General features: G+C 48.3%; 1 protein-coding gene across 2 annotated transcripts in view; it reads left to right on the top strand.

Annotated features, from left to right (window-relative positions):
• The first annotated feature begins 13,810 nt into the window (after window positions 1-13,810).
• The window catches only part of Abcc4 (ATP binding cassette subfamily C member 4), a 234,972-nt gene continuing 229,438 nt past the window's right edge, over window positions 13,811-19,344 (top strand). Inside the window, exon 1 of one of the 2 annotated variants that reach the window (XM_087584853.1) lies at window positions 13,811-13,992. In XM_087584853.1, coding sequence (XP_087440979.1) covers window positions 13,919-13,992 — 74 coding nt within the window. In that variant the 5' untranslated portion in view covers window positions 13,811-13,918. 2 annotated transcript variants of the gene reach the window in all.

Here is a 19,344-nt window from a genome sequence, read left to right as displayed (position 1 = left end):
TTAACAGAGGATTGGATGTATTCTAAAACCAGTTTAGCCATTGGTGAGCTCCTTCCTTGCCTTGTGTAACCTCAGGACCCTGCAGAGTCCCTATCAGTTACGAGGTCCGCAGTAGACAGGGCCCTGTGATCTTAGATGTCCCAGCTTCCAGGACCACAAGACACATTTGTGCCCCTCTTCCTTTATCATCCTCTAGTCTCAGGCATCCGGGTGTAACATCTGAAAGCAGAGTGAAGCAGTAGCTGGATGGTGAAGGTATGACTTTCACAGATTAAATTTTAACTGGCCTGCAGGACATTTTCATCGAGTGAGAGAGAAAGTTTGAAAATGGTCCTATCCACAGTCCATCAAACGTGCTGCCCAGACAAAAGACCGCATTTTGTGTCTTAGGAAGCCAGGGGAGGGAAATATCCAGGCCATATCCTGTTGATATCCTAGGAGGCTCAAAGGCAGGATAAGGCTCTGAGTGTTCAGGGCAGCGGGCCACTAGCCTCCCCTTCCCTCCGTGCCCCGAGTCACCAGGGTCAGGTGAGGACACTGCCGCTTGTAGGACATGAAAGAGAAGCATACTGTACACACTTCCCCAAAAGAGGTTCCCGGGGCTCACAGGACAACTTGAAAGACGGGTGAGACCACTGGGAGCTCATTACTAAATGTATTTTAACTTGGTGACATCCTTAAAATTATACACATGCTCATCCTAGGAAGTTCAGAAAACGTAGAAAAATGGCAAGAAGAAATCGCCTGAATTCTAGTTGTTAGAGAAATAATCGGATGATCTAATAATCGGACATCTTTGTGTCCGATCCCTTTGACACACAGGATGGTGTCCACTTGGCCTGGAAGGGCTCAGCCAGACAGAGAAGGGCTGAGAGGGGCTGCTCCTATCGGTTTGTAGCATTTCGTCTAGAGACCACTGTGCTGAGTCTGCGGGTTTCCAGTATGGGGAGGAAATTCACTCCCCCTTCCTAGAAGAGGCGAGTTTTGGAGGCACAAAACAAGTGCCGTTTTCCTTCGGATTGTGAAACGGAAGATAAGTCTGCTAGTGGGTTTTACTTACAACCACTTAAGTATCAGATCCACCATTTTCAGTATGAATTGGATTTGACATATTCTTTTCAAATTTGTTAGTGATCTTTTCCAAACCACTATCGCGATGTCTCAGTACCATTTCTGGAGTATATATCTTTTTTTTTTTTTTTTGTTAATTTGAATTTCTGGCATGAGGTTCCTCACTGGAAATTGTGTTTCACCGCTCTTTAGGTGCCTGAGTGTTTTAACTGTTTTTTTAAAATTGTTGTATTTCTTCTCTGAATCGTCAACTTGGTTTTCTGCAGTGAGGATGTGTGGGAGAGTGTCTCGGGGCCCGTGTATACTGGGCACCACTAAGCTATGTTCTGCCCTGTCCCTTATACCATTTTCCCCACAGTCTCTGTTCTGCCTACTCTTTACGTCTTTGACATTCTTGCAACTTTTGTTCCATGTAAGTCATATGGGACCTAATGAGAATTAGCATATCCCTCAGGTTTTAGCTCAGTGTTACTGATGTGCTAGTAAAGATTATGTAAAATTAAAAATATTATGTGTATGGATGTTTTGCCTGCATGTGTGTCTCTGTATCATGAATATTCCTGCTGCCTGTGGAGGTCAGAGGAGGGTGTCGAATCCTTAGGAGCTGGGAATGGAACCTGGGTCCTCTGGAAGCAGCAGCTGGTGCATGGCAGCACCAGGCAGGGATGGTGCAGGAGGAGCCGAGAGTTCTACATCTTCATCTGAAGGCCAATAGGAGAAGACTGGCTCTGACATGGATAGGAGGAGGGTCTCATTGCCCACCTCCACAGTGACACACTTCCTCCAGCAAGGCCACACCCACTACAAGGCCACACCTCCTAATAGTGCCACTCCCTTAGCCAAGCCTATTCAAACCACCACACATGTGCAAGTAACCTTTTATCAGCTTTGTCTTGTAAGGCAGCAAAGGGAACCCACAGGAGTGATGCCCTCTCTGCTTTAAGTCCTGAAGAATAATTAACATTTCATATATAAACAGGAGTGAAGAAAGGCTTCCAATATTCACTCAAGGTATGCTGCAGATGGGTGGAAAAGTAAGAATTGCCGTTCTCACGTGAAGCATACAAATTAGAAAAATCTAATCCTGATTTGAACCTTACTCTACCTACGTATGTAAGCTTCCGTTTTCAGCGGGTTTTAATGGTTCAGGTTACTCACTCTTCTGTTCATGTGTGCACATGTATGTGTGTTGTGTTCATGTGTGAACATGTATGTGGGAACATTCATCTGTTCGTGTGTGTGCGCGTGTGGAGACCAGAGGTCAACTCTGGTCATCTCTACCTCTCTCCACCTTCTTGAGACAGGGCCTCTCACTGAGTAGGGAGCTCTTGGTTTTGGAGGAGGGACCTGGTAAGGTCCTGCTGGCCCAGAATCCCCTTCTCCATACTGACTCAGCACTGGGGTGACAGATGCTTATCCCCCAAGGTCTGCTTCCTTTGCATGGGGACTTGGATGGAGGTCCTCATGTAACCACAGGAAACTCTTTACCCCTTTCCTGCTGAGCTGTCTGTCATAAATGTGCTTTAAATTTTAACTTCTTGTAGTCAGAACTGTTTTAGCTTTTCTTTCTTTTTTTTTTTTTTCATTCTTTCTTTCTTTCTTGTAATGGCTTCTCTGGGTCCTGGACAAGGTGACTCCTCTGCTGCTCTGGTGGCAATGTCTACACTCTAGGGTTTACAGGCCACAGCTTTCCTGCCAACCATGCCACCAACTTGACTCTGGTGACCCTGGGTCAACCTCCTCTGAGACAGCCCTTGGCTCCTGACCTTGGTCTCTTTGTTCATGCCAGCCAGCCTCTGTGGCGTGAGATTACATCAGATACAGCAGGATCTGATTGTTGACTCAGGGACTGTAATCCCTGACTGTTGCCTGGTAACGCTAATGTATGTGGAAAGAAATAGGGAGGGGTCCTTCGGGACCTCACGGAGCCTGAGTAAGCAAGAACTTTGGCCAAATCTTGTGTGTCCCCTCCCCCCACAATGGAGAGTGTATGTCAATTTTATGTGTATTTCTAAACTTATGTGAAGTCAAGTACTCTTGTGAGGAGTTAGTGAGGCTAAAAAAAGGTGCAGTTCCCTCTCAATGGGAGGTAAATATTATGGAAGAAAACAAAGCTATTTTGGGGTCAACAGGCTGGTTTATTAAGTAAAGGCACATGACTCCAAACCTGAGCTCTGAACTGGAACCCTGGGACCCCGTGTGGAAGAAAGAAAGAACCGAGTCCTGCAGGCTGTCCCCTAATCTCCACAGGTACCACTGAGCATGTGCCCGTGTGCTCTCTCTCTCTTACATGTGCACACATCAAACAAATAAGTATAATAAAAATAATGTCCTACCAAGTGATTAGTGTGTATGACATAACAGCTGGCTTGAAATTCGGTTCTAGACTGACTGTGCTCCTTTGCAAACCTCACGCTTCTAACCTGTCTCTCCCGAGTACTGTACTTCACTCCCTATTATTGCTGAGATAATTGACTTTGGTAATGGTTAATATTTGAGCAGGTTTGTGTTTTGAAGAAGGACTTCTGAAATTCACAAAGCATCCGCTTTGTTTCTGAGACAGTGCCTCACGTAGCCCAGGACAGCCTAGAACTTTCCAGACAGCTGAGGATCACCTGAAACTTCTGCTCCTTCCAAGTGCTGGGATTGCAGTGAGCTCCACCAGGATGGGTTTATAAGGTACTGAGGATAAAATGTAATCCTCGTTACTGCTCCACAAGCACTCTTCCAGTGACGCCATGTCCTCAGCCCCCTGTTGGTTCAGTTGTATGGAATAATTATACCACTGCCTTAAAAAACAAAAACCTTAATCTTTCTTTCTTACAAGGTCAATTTAGAAAAAAACTTGGAGGATCTATATTTGCTCTGAGTTCTAGTCGCCTATAATCTCCAAATACTAACTGTTAAAAGTTCTGGAATGGGGCTGGGGATTTAGCTCAGTGGTAGAGTGCTTACCTAGGAAGCGCAAGGCCCTGGGTTCGGTCCCCAGCTCCGAAAAAAAGAACCAAAAAAAAAAAAAAAAAAAAGTTCTGGAACATTTTGTTCCGGTTGTGTTTAGTTTTATGCATTCTGGAACATAAGGGGCTCGATGGTTTTGCATCCTTATACGAATATTTTTTCTTTTTTTTTTTTTTTGGTTCTTTTTTTCGGAGCTGGGGACCGAACCCAGGGCCTTGCGCTTCCTAGGTAAGCACTCTACCACTGAGCTAAATCCCCAGCCCCATTTTTTCTAAACTTTATTGTTTTGGGTTTTGAAAGCAAACCTAGAGACAAGACTGACATTTCAAAGATGGCAGATATATGGAAAAGACCTAGACTCTACTATGACTGAACTACCCTGGTAATAATTATGCCTCTGGAGAGAATATATTTCATCATGTTAGGGACAATTAATCCAGACAGAGTATGCTGTAGCCAAAACCCACCAATCTTATATAAGAATACATGCCCCCCCACACACACACACACACTCACCGGCCTACGCTAGGCATGGCGGGCTATGCCTGTAGTCCTAGAGAACTGGGGCATGAAGCCAGTCTGAGGTTGGGAGTTCTAGGGCAGCCTTGTAAGTACAGCGATGTTGCTGTCTCATAAACAAGAACGGCCATAGTAAAAAGGCTTAACTCAGTCCTCAGCACTGAGGGTGGGCCTGGACAATTTGATTTAGGAGGGGCTCCCCAAGACACAGGTCAGAGGAGCTTTGAACTGTACGTGGCTGTCTTTCCGCCCTGCTGTGGTCTTGCCACACTCTTCATTGCCTCATCCTCACCCTCAGCCTCTGTGTAGAAAGCTCTTTGCTCCAGATTGGCTCCTTCTCCATTATCTGGCTCCAAGGAGCCTTCTCCAGGTGCTCACAAACACAGAGGTCAGTGATCGAGAACGACTCCTCACCTGGATGTCATTAAAATTCCTAAAGTGAAATGGTTGGATCATAAGACTTGTGGTCGATCATAACAAAGTGTTTTCTGAAGAAGCACTTGATACTAATTCTCTATAATTCTCTAGGGTGGTGTAAAAGTAATGGGCCTCAGGTGGCACTGAAAAGCCTCGTTTATTTTATTTATCCTAAAGATTTAGTTTAATTTTAGGGTGTGAGAGTTTGGCCCAAATGCATTTATGTGTGTATGATGTAAATTCTTGGTACAGGCAGAGGTCAGAAGAGGGTGTTAGATCCCCAGGAACTGGAATGATAGACAGTTCGTATGGGATGTGGGTGCTGGGATCAATACCGGGTCCTCGAGGACAGCCAGTGCTAATAACCACTGATCAAACAGGTGTGAACATCACACTGCTCTGGAGGGTGAAATGAGCGATGCCAAAGGTCACCCACTGGCGAGGACAACGTTGCAATTTTAAATTTTGGTAAGACACTTAAAACAAACCAATGTGTCTAAATACTGTCATTTAAATCTACTGTTGGTGTAAAAGAGTCAGCTTTGAGAGGCTTCGAATGTACTCAAAGTATATGGCCTCTTTCCCATGTCCCATTAATGTCCCCCCAACCCTTTACATTGCCTTAATCCTCTGAAAAACTTGAGGGAGCACTGAGGGGAGATAGAAAAAGAAACAACCCAGTATGGGCGGAGCGAGCAGCAGGGCATCCGGATCCTACCCAGTCAACAACACTGGCAGACTATTCCATTGGAGAGGCAGAGGATTTGGGATATTCCCGAGTCTCTTCCCAGTCCAGCACTGGTCGAAGTCTGAGGTGTTTGACTGGCACGTGGCCCCACTTCCAGAAAAGGCCCTTAAGCAAAGAGATGCTAATGAACCGCGTAGTCTTTCAACTCCCACCCCTTAGACAAAAAATGGGTCTGAAAGCCAGCCATTCTGCTACAGTGGGGCGAGCAGGCTGTGGAGAGATTACTTTCTAAACATCTAGAGACCCGATGCTTCTAGGCTGCTTCACAGCACTCACCTTACGCGCTCATCTGTGTGATCCTGATTTCCGGTTTTAAAAGCTAGACACTGCTCGGTTGTGTTAATGTACCCCATTTTCATCATCAACTCGAATGTGGACGGGCAGGTAGGTATTTTCCGCTAAGGAAGTACAGAGCAGCAGCGATCGTGGGCACGCTAGAGTCTCTGCCCACGAGGGGTACGCCGGATCTTGAGGTGGATCGAGTCCCAGCTTCCTGGGGAGCGTCAACAGTGATTCCCACAGTGGCTGTACATGTTCACTCGCCCGCCGGCGAAGGGTGACTTTTCCTCCTACTCCAGATCCCTTGTCAGCATGAGCTGTCGCATGTTTTATTGACCTTGGCCGTTCTGACTGAAGATGAAATCTCAGAGCAGCCTTAATTTGCATTTCCCTGATCTCCCGGCCTTAATTCTTACACAAGCGCCGTTAACCTGGGTTCATTTGCCGCCCACTCACAAAGATTTCTATTGCTTATTCTCCCCCATCTTACGAAAAGAGTAACTGAGGTGGCCAGTTCATTTTTGCTCCTGTCTGTCTATAAAACCAATATCTTCTGTTGAGACCATGGGAACATTGATTCTATTTTATGGGGAAAAAAATAAAGTCAATTAAGATATTTAAATGGTAATTTTGGCCTTTAACACTAGTAATCTATAATCTGACAAGGCACGCGTTTTCGTCGTGGGCCTTCAGTTTGCTTGGCCGAGGGTCATAGGTACAGGATGGGTGCCCTCCCTTCAGAGGCCCTCATAGCTCCAAGGCCTGAGAGTTGGTGGGCCACTTATTCCCTACGGTTCAGGTTTCAGAGTGGGACATTTAACCATGGAACACCCTTGACTATTCCTGTTTCCTTTCACATAACTACCACTGAGGCATGTAGAAGGAGAAGCTGGGGATCTTCTGTTCCTGTCCTCAGGACACAGCCAGACTTCTGTATTTCAGGGGTGAATTAGCTGATCTGCATGCTCCCCTCCCAACCGCTTCTGTATTTAGGCAGGAGGAAAAGATATTTATTACTGATATCTCTTAACGTCCCACCAAAGTATACTCGCCATTGATGCGAGTAGAGCTCTCTATAGCAACGACAGGGGTTAACCAGAAAGGAGAATTCTGAAGGAGAACTTCATTTTTTTTTTTTATTAGCATTTAGCACGTACTTTACGGGGGCATTCGTGACTTTGAGTCTCAAACATCTCGACAAATAACTCAAGGGTTAGCATAAGAGAGCATCTGCGTTTTGTCTCTAAACTTTGGGCTTACTAAAGGATTTATCAAAGCTAGGTTGGTTACTGGTTCCTGGGCTGACCTCATGCGTTTCCGGTTACATAAACTAGGGATGTCGGCACGGCACCTCCTTCTGCTTGCTTTGCGTTTCGGAACATTTTTGTGGATATTTAATGAGCACCAACATGATCCTTTAAGTGCCCAGAAGTGACCCTTGTTGACAGTCCTCTCCGGTCCCTTCCCTGGCTCCAGTCTGGCCTCTCATTGCACTTTCCTATCTGTTATTCTTTACAGGGTAGTTCTCTTGCCTTAAGCCCATATTTCACACTTGAGTCAATTTTCTCCTTCAGATATAGAGAGACAAAGGGGTTATTGTCATTCAAAGAATACAGAGGGAGGATCAGAAGTTCAAAGCCATCCTTGGTTACACATGAAGCTGCACAATATACTGAGGTTAGCCAGGGCTGTGGGAGACCTGTCTCAACCCCTCTCCCCAAGTCCTCTAAGAGAACAGAAACCCCTGAACAAAAACACTTTTTCTTGGGGCTGGAGATGTAGTTCAGCCGGGGTGTTTCGTCTATCATTCATGAAGCTCCGAGTGTGATTACCAGTGCTGCACAAAACTAGATGTGGTATCGCACACTCATTCCACCAATCAGGAGGCAGAGACATCAGAAGTTCAAGGCGATCGATCTTCAGATACATAATGAGGCCAAGGCCAGCCTAGGATTGGTGAACCTTGTCTCAAATGAGATACAAATTAAAAAGGAAGAGTGGAGTTCAACTCCAGAGAGTAGTTCAGAGTCCCATAAAGCAATAACTTGCTTTCAAGCATCTGTTTCAATCAGGCACAGTCACATGGTAGCATCTTAAGAGTCCTGCTTGTACAGAACACATGAAACTCAAGAAGGATGATCAAAATGTGAATGCTTCACTCCTTCTTTAAAAGGGGAACAAGAATACCCTTGGCAGGGAATAGGGAGGCAAAGATTAAAACAGAGGCAGAAGGAACACCCATTCAGAGCCTGCCCCACATGTGGCCCATACATATACAGCCATCCAACTAGACAAGATGGATGAAGCAAAGAAGTGCAGGCCGACAGGAACCGGATGTAGATCTCTCCTGAGAGACACAGCCAGAATACAGCAAACACAGAGGCGAATGTCAGCAGCAAACCACTGAACTGAGAATGGGACCCCGTTGAAGGAATCAGAGAAAGAACTGGAAGAGCTTGAAGGGGCTCAAGACCCCATATGTACAACAATGCCAAGCAACCAGAGCTTCCAGGGACTAAGCCACTACCCAAAGACTATACATGGACTGACCCTGGACTCTGACCCCATAGGTAGCAATGAATAGCCTAGTAAGAGCACCAGTGGAAGGGGAAGCCCTTGTTCCTGCTAAGACTGAACCCCCAGTGAACATGATTGTTGGGGAGAGGGTGGTAATGGGGGGAGGATGGGGAGGGGGACACCCATATCGAAGGGGAGGGGAAGGGGTTAGGGGGATTTTGGCCTGGAAACCGGGAAAGGGAATAACAATCGAATTGTAAATAAATACTCAAGTTAATAAAGATAAAAAAAAAAAAAAGAGTCCTGCTTGTTAGGCTTTCTCTGGACACTGGCCTTTTCTGGCCCCTTGGAACCATGGACATCTGGTGACATTCTGGAGATTCAAGCTCTTTATTAAGTTTTCTATACCACTTTCATCAACCCCTCTGTGTAGAAACTTTATTAGTGTTCTCCAGCATTTATTATTATTATTATTATTATTATTATTATTATTATTATTATTATTATTTGGTGCTGGGGATGGAATCCAAGGCCCTCTACATCCTAGGCAAAGGTAGCAAGAGCTACACTGAGCTGTGCGGGTGGCCTGCTGTTCCTTCAGTAAATACACACATCCTGCTGTTGTGCACACAGAATTCTTTTCACCCAATCCAAGACCTTTCAACTCTGTCTGCATGTTAGGATCGCCTAGAAGACTTTAATTACCACTGCCCTACTGGGAGGAGCTTGGTCATTTGCATTTGAGGGGGATGTTGCGATACCCCTCCCCACTTGCTTCCCTAAAAAAAGGCTGAGTTGAAAGTCTTCCTCAGCCTTAAGCTGGGATTTTCATGAAGTTACCACACAGCAAAGCAACTGGACCAAGTGGCCCTGGGTGGAACCTTTCTAGGCTTGTTTTTCCTCAGAGCAATGGGTATCTTAGGGTTTTGTTTTTTTTTCCTGTTATTTCATTGCACTTGTGTTTTGTGCATTGTGTTTCTGTAGGGATGTGTGTGTGTGCCATTGTGCACATGTGGAACTCAGACGACGACTTGTGCAAGTCAGTGCTCTCCTTCACCATGCAGGGCCTAGGGATTGAACTCCGGTTGTCGGGCTTGGTGACAAGTGTTTATCCACTAAGCTATCTAGGTGGCCCAAGCTTGGTGTATGTGTGTGGTACACACATACCCCACCACAGACATTTAAAAAATACCTATGCATTTTGAAAACTTAAACTTTACATGTAAGAATGTTTTGCCTTGGGGTTGGGGATTTAACTTAGTGGTAGAGCGCTTGCCTAGCAAGCGCAAGGCCCTGGGTTCGGTCCCCAGCTCCGAAAAAAAAAAAAAAAAGAATGTTTTGCCTTTATGTCTGTACACCACATTCATGCCCAGTTTCAGCAGAGTTCAAAAGAGAGTCCAGTCACCTAGAACTGGAGTTAAAGATGGCTGTGAGCCAACCTGTGGGTGCTTGGAACGGAACCCGGTCCTCTGAAGAAACAAGTGCATTTAACCACTGACCCATCAGCTCCCCAAGCACGATATTTTTAACATGGTCATTCATGTTGTTAACACACATAAATGATCTGTTCTTTACGAAGTGACAAACAACACTTCGTTATGCGGACACACACGTCTGACGTGCCCCTCCTGGGCATGTGCTTTTCCCCTCTTTTCTGAGCAGCACTGCTGTGTTCTCCGCAGCCGGCTTCCCTGCTGATGTGCACTTTCATTTCTCTTGGCTGTGTTCCCAGCAGAGGAGGTGCTGAGTCACTCCTGACTCTTCAGCTTCTTGAAGGACAGCCTGCCTGCCTTCCTCAGGGCTCTCTCTACCAGTTACAGCACTCTGTCAGTGATGTCTGGGGTTTCTGGTTTCCTCTGCTCGGACACTTGTTATCGTTTCTGTTTTTCCTCACAATACTGGATTATTTCAAGCAACTGAACAGCTGCACAGAGAAGCACTTCTTCCACCTTTGCAGGCTAGCGTTTGGCCTAACTGTAAAGGACAAAGAAGACATTCACTAAATGAAAACACACAGGCTACCTCGCTCTCTCCACACCCCTCCGCCCCGCACTTATACGCACACACACATATTGCCCATATACACACACATATGTCCGTATGTTTTCGTGGTGCCGAGGGTTCACCGGGGCCTTATGCTAAGCAATCTCTCACCAAGAACTGTTCCCCAGTCCCCAGGACTTGTAAACAAATGAGAATAGCTTCTTTCATTTGTACGCTGCCTTCAGAATGCCTTGAGGAGTTGAGAGGCTCAGGGCGACCTGACCAAGAGCAGGGATTCAGAACCTCATTGCGGACCGGGACTGAGGAAAGCGAGAGTGGGGCAAAGCTGGAGGTTAAGGAAGAGTGCGTACCCTGTTCCCACAAGCCCTCTCTCTTTACTGAGACAACGGCTCTCAGTATTCCTTCTAAATGCCACGTTGGTTAGTGTTCAGAAAAGAATGCTAAGACGTTTCGAAGTAGCTCAGATCAACAAAACTAAAAGCCAGCACACTGCTCAGTAGAAGCTGAAGGGAAGGTTTGACGGTTTGGAGCCTGCTAATGGGATCTGCAGTCCCAACACAGTCCCCTATCGCAGGGGATGGGGCAGACACAAGGCAAGTCACTAGACTGCTAACTTCCCAAACTGAATTTCAGGCTTTGAAGTAGAACCGGCAGATGATTAAACGCCTGGGCTAGAAAATGCAGGGCATTTTAAAGAGCACCAGGAACTAGGTAAGGCCTGTTGATTTTGACGTATGAGAAACCATGGAGGGCGAGGGTGCATGGATGGGAGCTCTGCGTTCCTGTGGAAATGCTTCCCTTTCTGCAACAGGATGTTTGAAACACATGCCACGGAATGCCATGCAATAAACGTCATTCAGCTCAAAACCATCAACACCTTGCTACTCTGTGTACCTGAGTTTTAACCAATTAATTAAACAATTAACTAATTTTCAGAAACAGATAAGTCGTTTGGGTTGGTCCTGAAGTCCTTAACTCAAGATATTCTTCCGCTGCCTCAGCCTCCTGAGGAGCTCAGACTTTACATCTATTATATATTTTTATATGCTTTTTATGTAAATACATATAATTCGGGTGTGTGTGTGTGTGTGTGTGTGTGTGTGTGTGTGTTTGCGTGCGCGCGCGCGTGTGCATGTGCTATCTACTCTCTATGTTTTGTTTGGAGCAGGGTCTCTAACTGCACTGGAAGTTGTGAATTAGGGTAAGCTGGAGGACCAGCGTCCTCAGGGATCCTTGCCTTCCATCCCAAGCTGGGAATGTGGGCCACCATGCCTGTTTTTTTGATAGTGGGAGGAATTTGGGCCACTGTGCTTATAAGGCAAGCAGTTTACCTACTGGGATATCCTCTGGGCTCCAAAACTCATTTATAACATGTCGGTACATGGCTGTGATCCCAGCACCTGGGAGGTAGATGTTGGGAGATCAGGGGATCCAGGTCATCCTTGGTTATTTACGGAGTTAAGAGGCTAACCTGGGATACATGAGACCCTGTCTCAATTCTTCTCTCTAAAAACAGCTTCTTTACATATCCAGTTAGACCTAGAACTCCCTAGGTGTCCCATCGATCTTGAACTTCATACCTTCCTGCCTAGCGTGCTGCTGCCTGGCTAATTCCTTTTAGCTGTATTTATTTTTGCTCTCTGACCTCTCATGTATGTCTGTCTGGCTAGGAAATCCCTAGCCATCAAAGATGGGCTAGAGTTGTTGTTTCTCCTGTCTCCACTTCCAAATTGATGGAATTAAATCTGTGGGCACCACACATGACTTGACTTCTAAACAAATGCTTATTTGCACCAAGACTCTGTACAGAGTATTGTTATACCTTTAAATAAACACAGGAGGAATGACCAAAGAAAGCTGACTTAGTTAATTTTATTTTTGTTTTTTTTTTTTGGCAACCAGACACAACCTAGAGTCACCAGAAAATCGGGAACTTTAACTAAAGAGCTTCCCAGATGGGCTTGACCTATGGCCTTTGTGAGAGAGTGTCCCATTGGAGATGGTGTGAGGACATCTGGAGTCAGCACTACCAGTTCAACAGAACAGGGTTGTGGCTTCAGCTCCTGGCCTGACTTCTCTCCAGGAGAGACTGTTGCAGTGGAAGTGTAAGCCTGACAGAAACCCTTTCTTCCCCGAGCTACTTCTGGTCAGAGTATTTTCTCACATCAAAAGGACGGGTAAAACTGTCCCTACCACCGTGAATTCTAAAGGGCTCTTCTTTCCTTACCCAGTGCTGAAGTGAACCGAACGGGCAGAGAGGCAGGCAGTTAACACAGAAACCAAGGCTTGTGAGCAGGAGTCCAAAAGCCAGGACCGTATCTTCCTCAGTGCAGCCTGGCACCTCTCATGCTCACTTGACCATCCCTAAAGCAGTTCAAGGTCACATGCCAACTTGAGTACAAATCAGATTTCATCATCACTAACCTTATGCTCTCGGACGAGCTGGATCTCTTGAGTCTGAATTTACTCAGTAAAATAGCAAAACCATCTCGAAAAGTAAATTAAAAGTGGAGTAGGTCTACAGAACGGCACACGGAGGGGTCCTGTAATATCGGTTCCTCTCGCCACTGATCCTCTGCGAGCCTCTCAGGGCTCGGTGAAAGAAACAGGCCAGGCGGTGTATTATCTGATTTCCCTTACCCAATCTAAGAGGACAGCCAACTGCTTACACAGGTCCGCCATGCCAAGCAATGTAGGAAAGAAAGGTCAAGAAGCCGCCCGAAATGGCAGCATTCGTTCATCTCCCCAAACCCTAGCGTCCTAATATCAGGTGGCCTGACTGTCTTCACGGCTTTCAGGTCGGGAAAGGCAAACAGATAAACCTTGCTGTTGTTCCAGGTCAGACTCTTGGCCTGCAAGTGGGGGAATCTCCTACAGCACCCCATTTGGTTCTGATGAGGGCAGCATGCCAGGGGAGGGCAGGCAAAGCTAGGCGGCTTTCTCCAGATCTCCAGGAGCGCAGAGCCCAGGGGGCGTTTCCGAGCGCGGGGGCGGGCACAGCACGCACCGCCCCCGCCACCTTCAGGGTGGTGCTTAGGCGCTGATCTTAAACTCCTGCAAAGTTTGCAACGGGTCCCAAGCACGTGCAGCTTCCCCGCCCGGCTCCGTGTTCCCCGAGCAGCCGCCCGGCACCTGCGCGCGGTCTCCGCCTTTCCCCAGCCTCCTTTCTCCTGCGCTCTCACGCGACAAGCCGCTCCCGGGCTCTAGGAGGCGGCGGCGACAGCGCGTAGCGGGCGCCCCGAGGAACCCCGGGAGGCGGGGTCTGGGCGGGCTGGCGCTGGGTTCCCGGAAGCCGCTGCCTGCCTCCGAGGCTCCCGCCGAGCGGACCGGCGCGGCGGCCGGAGCTCCAACATCCTCACCCGCGCCTCCTGGAGCCGCCTCCCGGCCGCACGCACCGCGGGCGAGATGCTGCCGGTGCACACCGAGGTGAAACCCAACCCGCTGCAGGACGCCAACCTCTGCTCGCGCTTGTTCTTCTGGTGAGTGCCCTGCCTGGGCCCGTTCCGCCGTCCACGAGACGCCCCGCGCCGGCTCAGCCGCGTGTCCGTGGTCCGCGCTGGTCCCGGACGGTCAGAGGATGCTTTCCCTACACCGCCACACATCCCGGGCTCCTTGCCGCGCGTGCGCCGCGCCGCCTGCGGTCCCCGCCCGCACCCCACGCTCGCGCTGCTCCCCGCCGGGAGGGGCACGCGGGGACCGATGGCAGACACAGGTGGCGTCCACCCGAAAGCGTGGGGATCCGTGGGAGGTGCGAGGGTGCCCGGGAAGGGTGAACCCGGCATGCTCACCTTCGCTAGTTTTCCATCTCGGTTCAGGGCTTGCACAACTCCCTTGCCCAAACTGCACCTCTTTATTTTTCTTTAAGCAGCTGTGAACAGCTGGCTTTGTCGCAGCTGAAGCTAGAGTCCTGGACCAACACCAAACGCTAGTGTCCCCATCGCCTTCCGAAACACCTTACCAGACATCTTTCAGGTTCATCGATTGCGTGTGAGTGAGTGTGTGTGTGTGTGTGTGTGTAAGGAAGGAAGTTTAATAGCTTCCCGGACCCTGCCTCTCTTTTTGACCCCTCTGTGTGTGTCCTAGTATCTTACTATGGCTGTGGGTTAAAAGATCACTTTATTACGATGTCTTATTTAGTTATGATGGGACACTACCCTTGAGCAAGATCTGCATGACGTTTCCCTCTTGACTGAAGGAGGGTAGAGGAATATGCTTTTCCTTGTTAGATGGACTTTTTTTCCCTTCTGCCTTTGATGACCATATCACTCTTGGGGATGAGTTTCTGAAGCCTGTGGTGGTGGTGGGGGTCTTATCAAGATCCGTAGTCCTCAGAGACAGGATCCATGTTCTCGATGCCTAAAACCACTGAGTGGGTTCCCAGATCTGATCTGGCCCCAGCCCCGCCCCTCTCCTTGTAGGAAACAGGTGAAGAGGCTTAGATAAACGACATTCCTAAGTAGTTTTCCACCTAGTAACCTGGGCTGGCTAGGGCACGCTTGGCTAACTAGAATAGTTTTTATTTCTTGACCTCTGCCATGTTGTCTTTCTCACGTTCTAATGTTCCCCTTTTAAAATGAGAAAGCCTAGGGAGTTTCGGAGTCATTTACTGTTGTTCCAATTGCCGATACAGTGTGTGCAGGATCCTTTTGGACGCTCGGTAAAGAGGAGCATAATAAGGGATGTGTGGGAAATTAATAATAATAATAATAATAATAATAATAATAATATAATAATACTCAAAGCAGGCGGACTGTCTCAGTCTCCTGGGCTTTTGGCAACACACAGAACTCCTGATGACTTTCCCGTGAGTGGACTTTCAAAATGTAGGTGAAGAGAACTGGGTGTGGGCAGAGCATACCTACAGTTCAGTTTCTTGGAAGGCTAAGACAGGATGATGCTTGAGGAGCCCGTGGAGCTGAGACCAGCTAGGACAGTGTATCGGACACAATCTTTTGTTGTTTGCTCGCCCTGTGGCTGAAGGCTTGAAGTTCTAGAATGCACAGCAATCTTCCTTACTGCCTCAGTTCCCCGAGAGCTGGGATTACAGGCCTGAGCCACCGTGTCCATCAATACCGTCTTAAACAATGTGTGCAGTAGCTGAGGGTGGTGTCACAGCCTTTAAGCCTTCATTACCAGCACTGAGTGGGCAGAGACAGGCAGATCTCTGAGATCGAGGCCAGCCTGGTCCACATAGTGAGTCTACAGTCAGGCTTATAGATAGATTCTGTCTTTTTTTTTAAAGGGTAATTATTTTACATCGCCATCTTGGGTGAGCCCCATTTCCACTTCCCAGTTGGGGAGAAATTGGCTATCAGCTCTCGTTTATCCCTTAAGAAGCGTCTCAAGCTGAGGTATTTTAGCTCACCTGTCTAGGATTGAAAAGCTACTACTGAGCGTCTGTCAGGATCCAAACCTGGGCAGTCTGGCTCCCAGGAGCGGCTCTACTGTGCAGTCTCCCTGAGGAGCGGGTCTTCCCGTGCTTGGAGAAGGGTGTGTCATTGCTTCTGTTCTTACAGGTCCTGTCGTTGAAGGTGCACGTGAAGCATCTGTGGTCACACTATATGGCATTGCTCTCACAGCAGGACGGTCAGAAAGGCAGCATCAGCATCACCTGGGAGCTCATTAGAGGCTGCGGGATCTCCAGTGTCCCTGCAGGCTGACCCAGCACAGTCAGAAGCGTGTGTGTGTGTGTGTGTGTGTGTGTGTGTGTGTGTGTGTACATGCTGCCCTTGTGCTTTTCACAGGGGCCCGGGTGATGCTGATGAAGGCTGAGGATGGCCCAGTGCACTACGGCATGACTTGTGTTGGCCTTGGCTTTCTGGTGTTACACTTTGCAGTAGGGTGTGACCTGGGGAAGTCACCTGTGGCCAGCGATGATGACATCTGGGTCTGCTTACCCAGTGCATCGTTTCTCTGTCTCTTTTGCAGCTGCCTTGCTGCAGATGGGAAAAAGTCAGAGACTGCCCTCCTACGGTCGCCCACCTTACAGATCAAGCCGGATATTTTACCTTCTTCGTGGGCTGTTTGCTTTTCCTCCCACTCCTTGTCTGCTTCCTAGACTCTTGAATTGGTAGCCACCCAGCCCAGATGATGACAGCCCATGTAATATGCCCTCCTAGGATTTTGGTGAAATTGTAACACAGTTTGTTGCTGGGCTGTCAATCAGCCCAGGACACTGGCCAGTACTGTGGCTGTCTGTTACATGCATGTGCTCTTTCAGTGCATGCGCTGGCAGGAGCAGGTCAACACTAAGCTGTAACCTACCACGGGTCCTTTAGCCCTGTGGTGAACCTTACCGTGTTGTCTTTGAGACATGGTATTTTCTGACTGTAATTTTTTCACAGCCTCTCATTGTTGTTGGACACAGTGCACCCAATGGGTATGTAGTATGGGTGTATCTTTCGGTGTCTCCTCTTCCCCTTTCTCAGGCTGTCGGTGCCGGGGGTTGGAGTGAGGCGTACATTCTACCTCTGTCCACACCTCCAGCCCCATCCACATCTCCTTCTACCTCCCAGGATCCTCGAGATTCCCTGTGAGTATTCGTCAGCCCTTGTGTTAATGACAAAGGATGGCTAGAGTTTGCAGTCGATGTAAAATAGGCACCGGCTTTCTTCAACACAGCACATTTTCCTACCATTGTTTATCGAGTAGTTTTGCCATACCTGACATTAGAGATAAACGGTCTAACTTGTGAAACACTGTGTCCAGCCAGCCAGGCTATAGGGCACGCTTTTAGTCCCAGCGCTCTGGAGGCCGAGGCAGGGGGATCTCTGTGAGTTGGAGGCCATCCTGGTGTACAGAGAGATAGTTCCAGGACAGCCAGGGGTATTACACAGAGAAAATCCTGTCTGGAAAAACCAAATGAATGAAATACTGCGTCCAGCCAGGTGTGAGACTCTCCAAGCTCCAGACTCTTCCAAGGGCTGTCCTCCTCCCTGCTGCCCCCTGGTGTTGTCACCAGCATCCAGGATGGCCTGTGGCTGTAATCCATATATATTCCCAGGCCAGGCTTCCTCCTACCCAGGAGGTCTTGGGGTTGCAGCAACAGGTGGAAGGTAACGGAGAGGCGCTTTCCCAGGGTGCCAGGACTCCGGGGGACTGACGCATCTGGCCCCAGAGAGTAGTTAAGTCCTCGCTCTCCTGTAGCTGGCTGTGCCTCTGCCGAGAGATGCCATGCTGCAAAGCCCTTGCTGTTGTGGAAACTGCAGTGCTGAGAGGACAGACTGACTGGGGATCTGGTAAGAATAAGCTTATGACGTGAGGGTAGAGATGCAGACGGCTTAGGAAGGCTGGCTGAGGGGCCATCAAGGGTCAGCAGTGCTGAGTATTCATTCATTCATTCATTCATTCATTCATTTTATTTTGTGAGACAGGGTGTCATCTTAGAGCCCAAACTTTAGGGAGGGAACTCTCCCACCTCATGGTCTTGAGTGCTGGGATTATAGCATAGCTGGCTCCATAGTGTTTAATTTTAACCGGAGGCATTTTGGTACCACATTTTGAGTATTTTTCCTCACACACGCACCCCTCCACCACACACATACACGATACACGTATGCACAAACACACACATGCAGAAAATCACACATACACACGTGATCCCACAAACTTACATGAGCACACAAACACACATACACCCATGAGCATACACTCAGGAGCACACATAGACAACATCCCCTCCTACATACAATACACAAACGCATATACATGGATGTACACTACACGTGTGCTGTACACAAATGCATAACCTTCCCCCAACACACACACCACACACACACACACACACTCTCACACACACACCCCTGCCATGGCACCTGTGTGGAGGTCAGAGGACAACTCTCTCTTGCCAAGTGAGTCTTGGGATGGACCTCACTGAGGTCGTCAGGCTTGGTGGCAAGTGCCTTTATCTGCTGACTTGCCTCTGTGGCCTTGCTGGTAATGGGCAGAGTGCCAGGTTTCTGGAACGAATGAAAACCCTCCTGCCCTCCAGAGTAGAAGGAGAAGGAAAGTTTCTGACCTACTTAAAGATTAGCCTTTTAAAGTAATCTTTGTATTGCATAACCCAAGAAGACCACTGAAGGCAGAAGTTATCAGAGCGGAAGCTCCACGTCTGGATAGTAAAGTCACGTTTGCGGGCCTTGGTAATGGCCTGGGGCGTGGATTTGAAATTGTAGGTTATGGGTCTCTGATGGCGTCCCCAGAGTCCTAGGAACTCTGACTGACCCTAGTGAGTCTGGGCGGGTCCTGGGGATCTCTTCCGATGGCTATCACTTCTAACATCCTCAGACCTCACACTGAGAGGCCGGGTCAGAGCCTTGAGCTTTAACTAGCGATCACTCGATCACTCGCACATAAACGTTTTCTTCCGTCTGGCTTGTTATCGTCCACAACGTTCATCCTCACTCTCTGAGGCAGACACTGTCACCCTTCTTTAGGGGAGACAAACTGAGGTCCGGCGGGACTGGGAAACTTCTCAGGAACCTCATAGTTTGGAACTGGGTGTGTCACAGCTGAGATGCTGTCCGGATCATCAAAACCTGTCATAGGTGTGCCCCATGGAAAGCAGAGGTGCCCAGCATCTGTCTGCCTGCTGGGCTCTCGCAGTGCTGGGTTTTACCCACAGGCAGGTAGGAATGCTGGCTGACTGACAGACGAATGTGTGTGCCGACTTGATCAAGCAGGCCTTTGGGTTGGTTAGCGAACGAATATGGTTTTTACATGTGTGTTCATCTTCAGGGTGTTTCCTCCTGTGCTGGCTTGTTTGAAGTCAACTTGACACAAATTGTAGTCATCAGAGGGGAGGGAGTCCCAACTGAGAAGGTGCCTCCATT

Source organism: Rattus norvegicus, chromosome 15 (genome assembly GCF_021556685.1).
Source record: "Rattus norvegicus strain SHRSP/BbbUtx chromosome 15, alternate assembly SHRSP_T2T, whole genome shotgun sequence".
Taxonomy (NCBI): Eukaryota; Metazoa; Chordata; class Mammalia; order Rodentia; family Muridae; genus Rattus; species Rattus norvegicus.
This window is presented reverse-complemented; position numbering and strand designations above follow the sequence as displayed.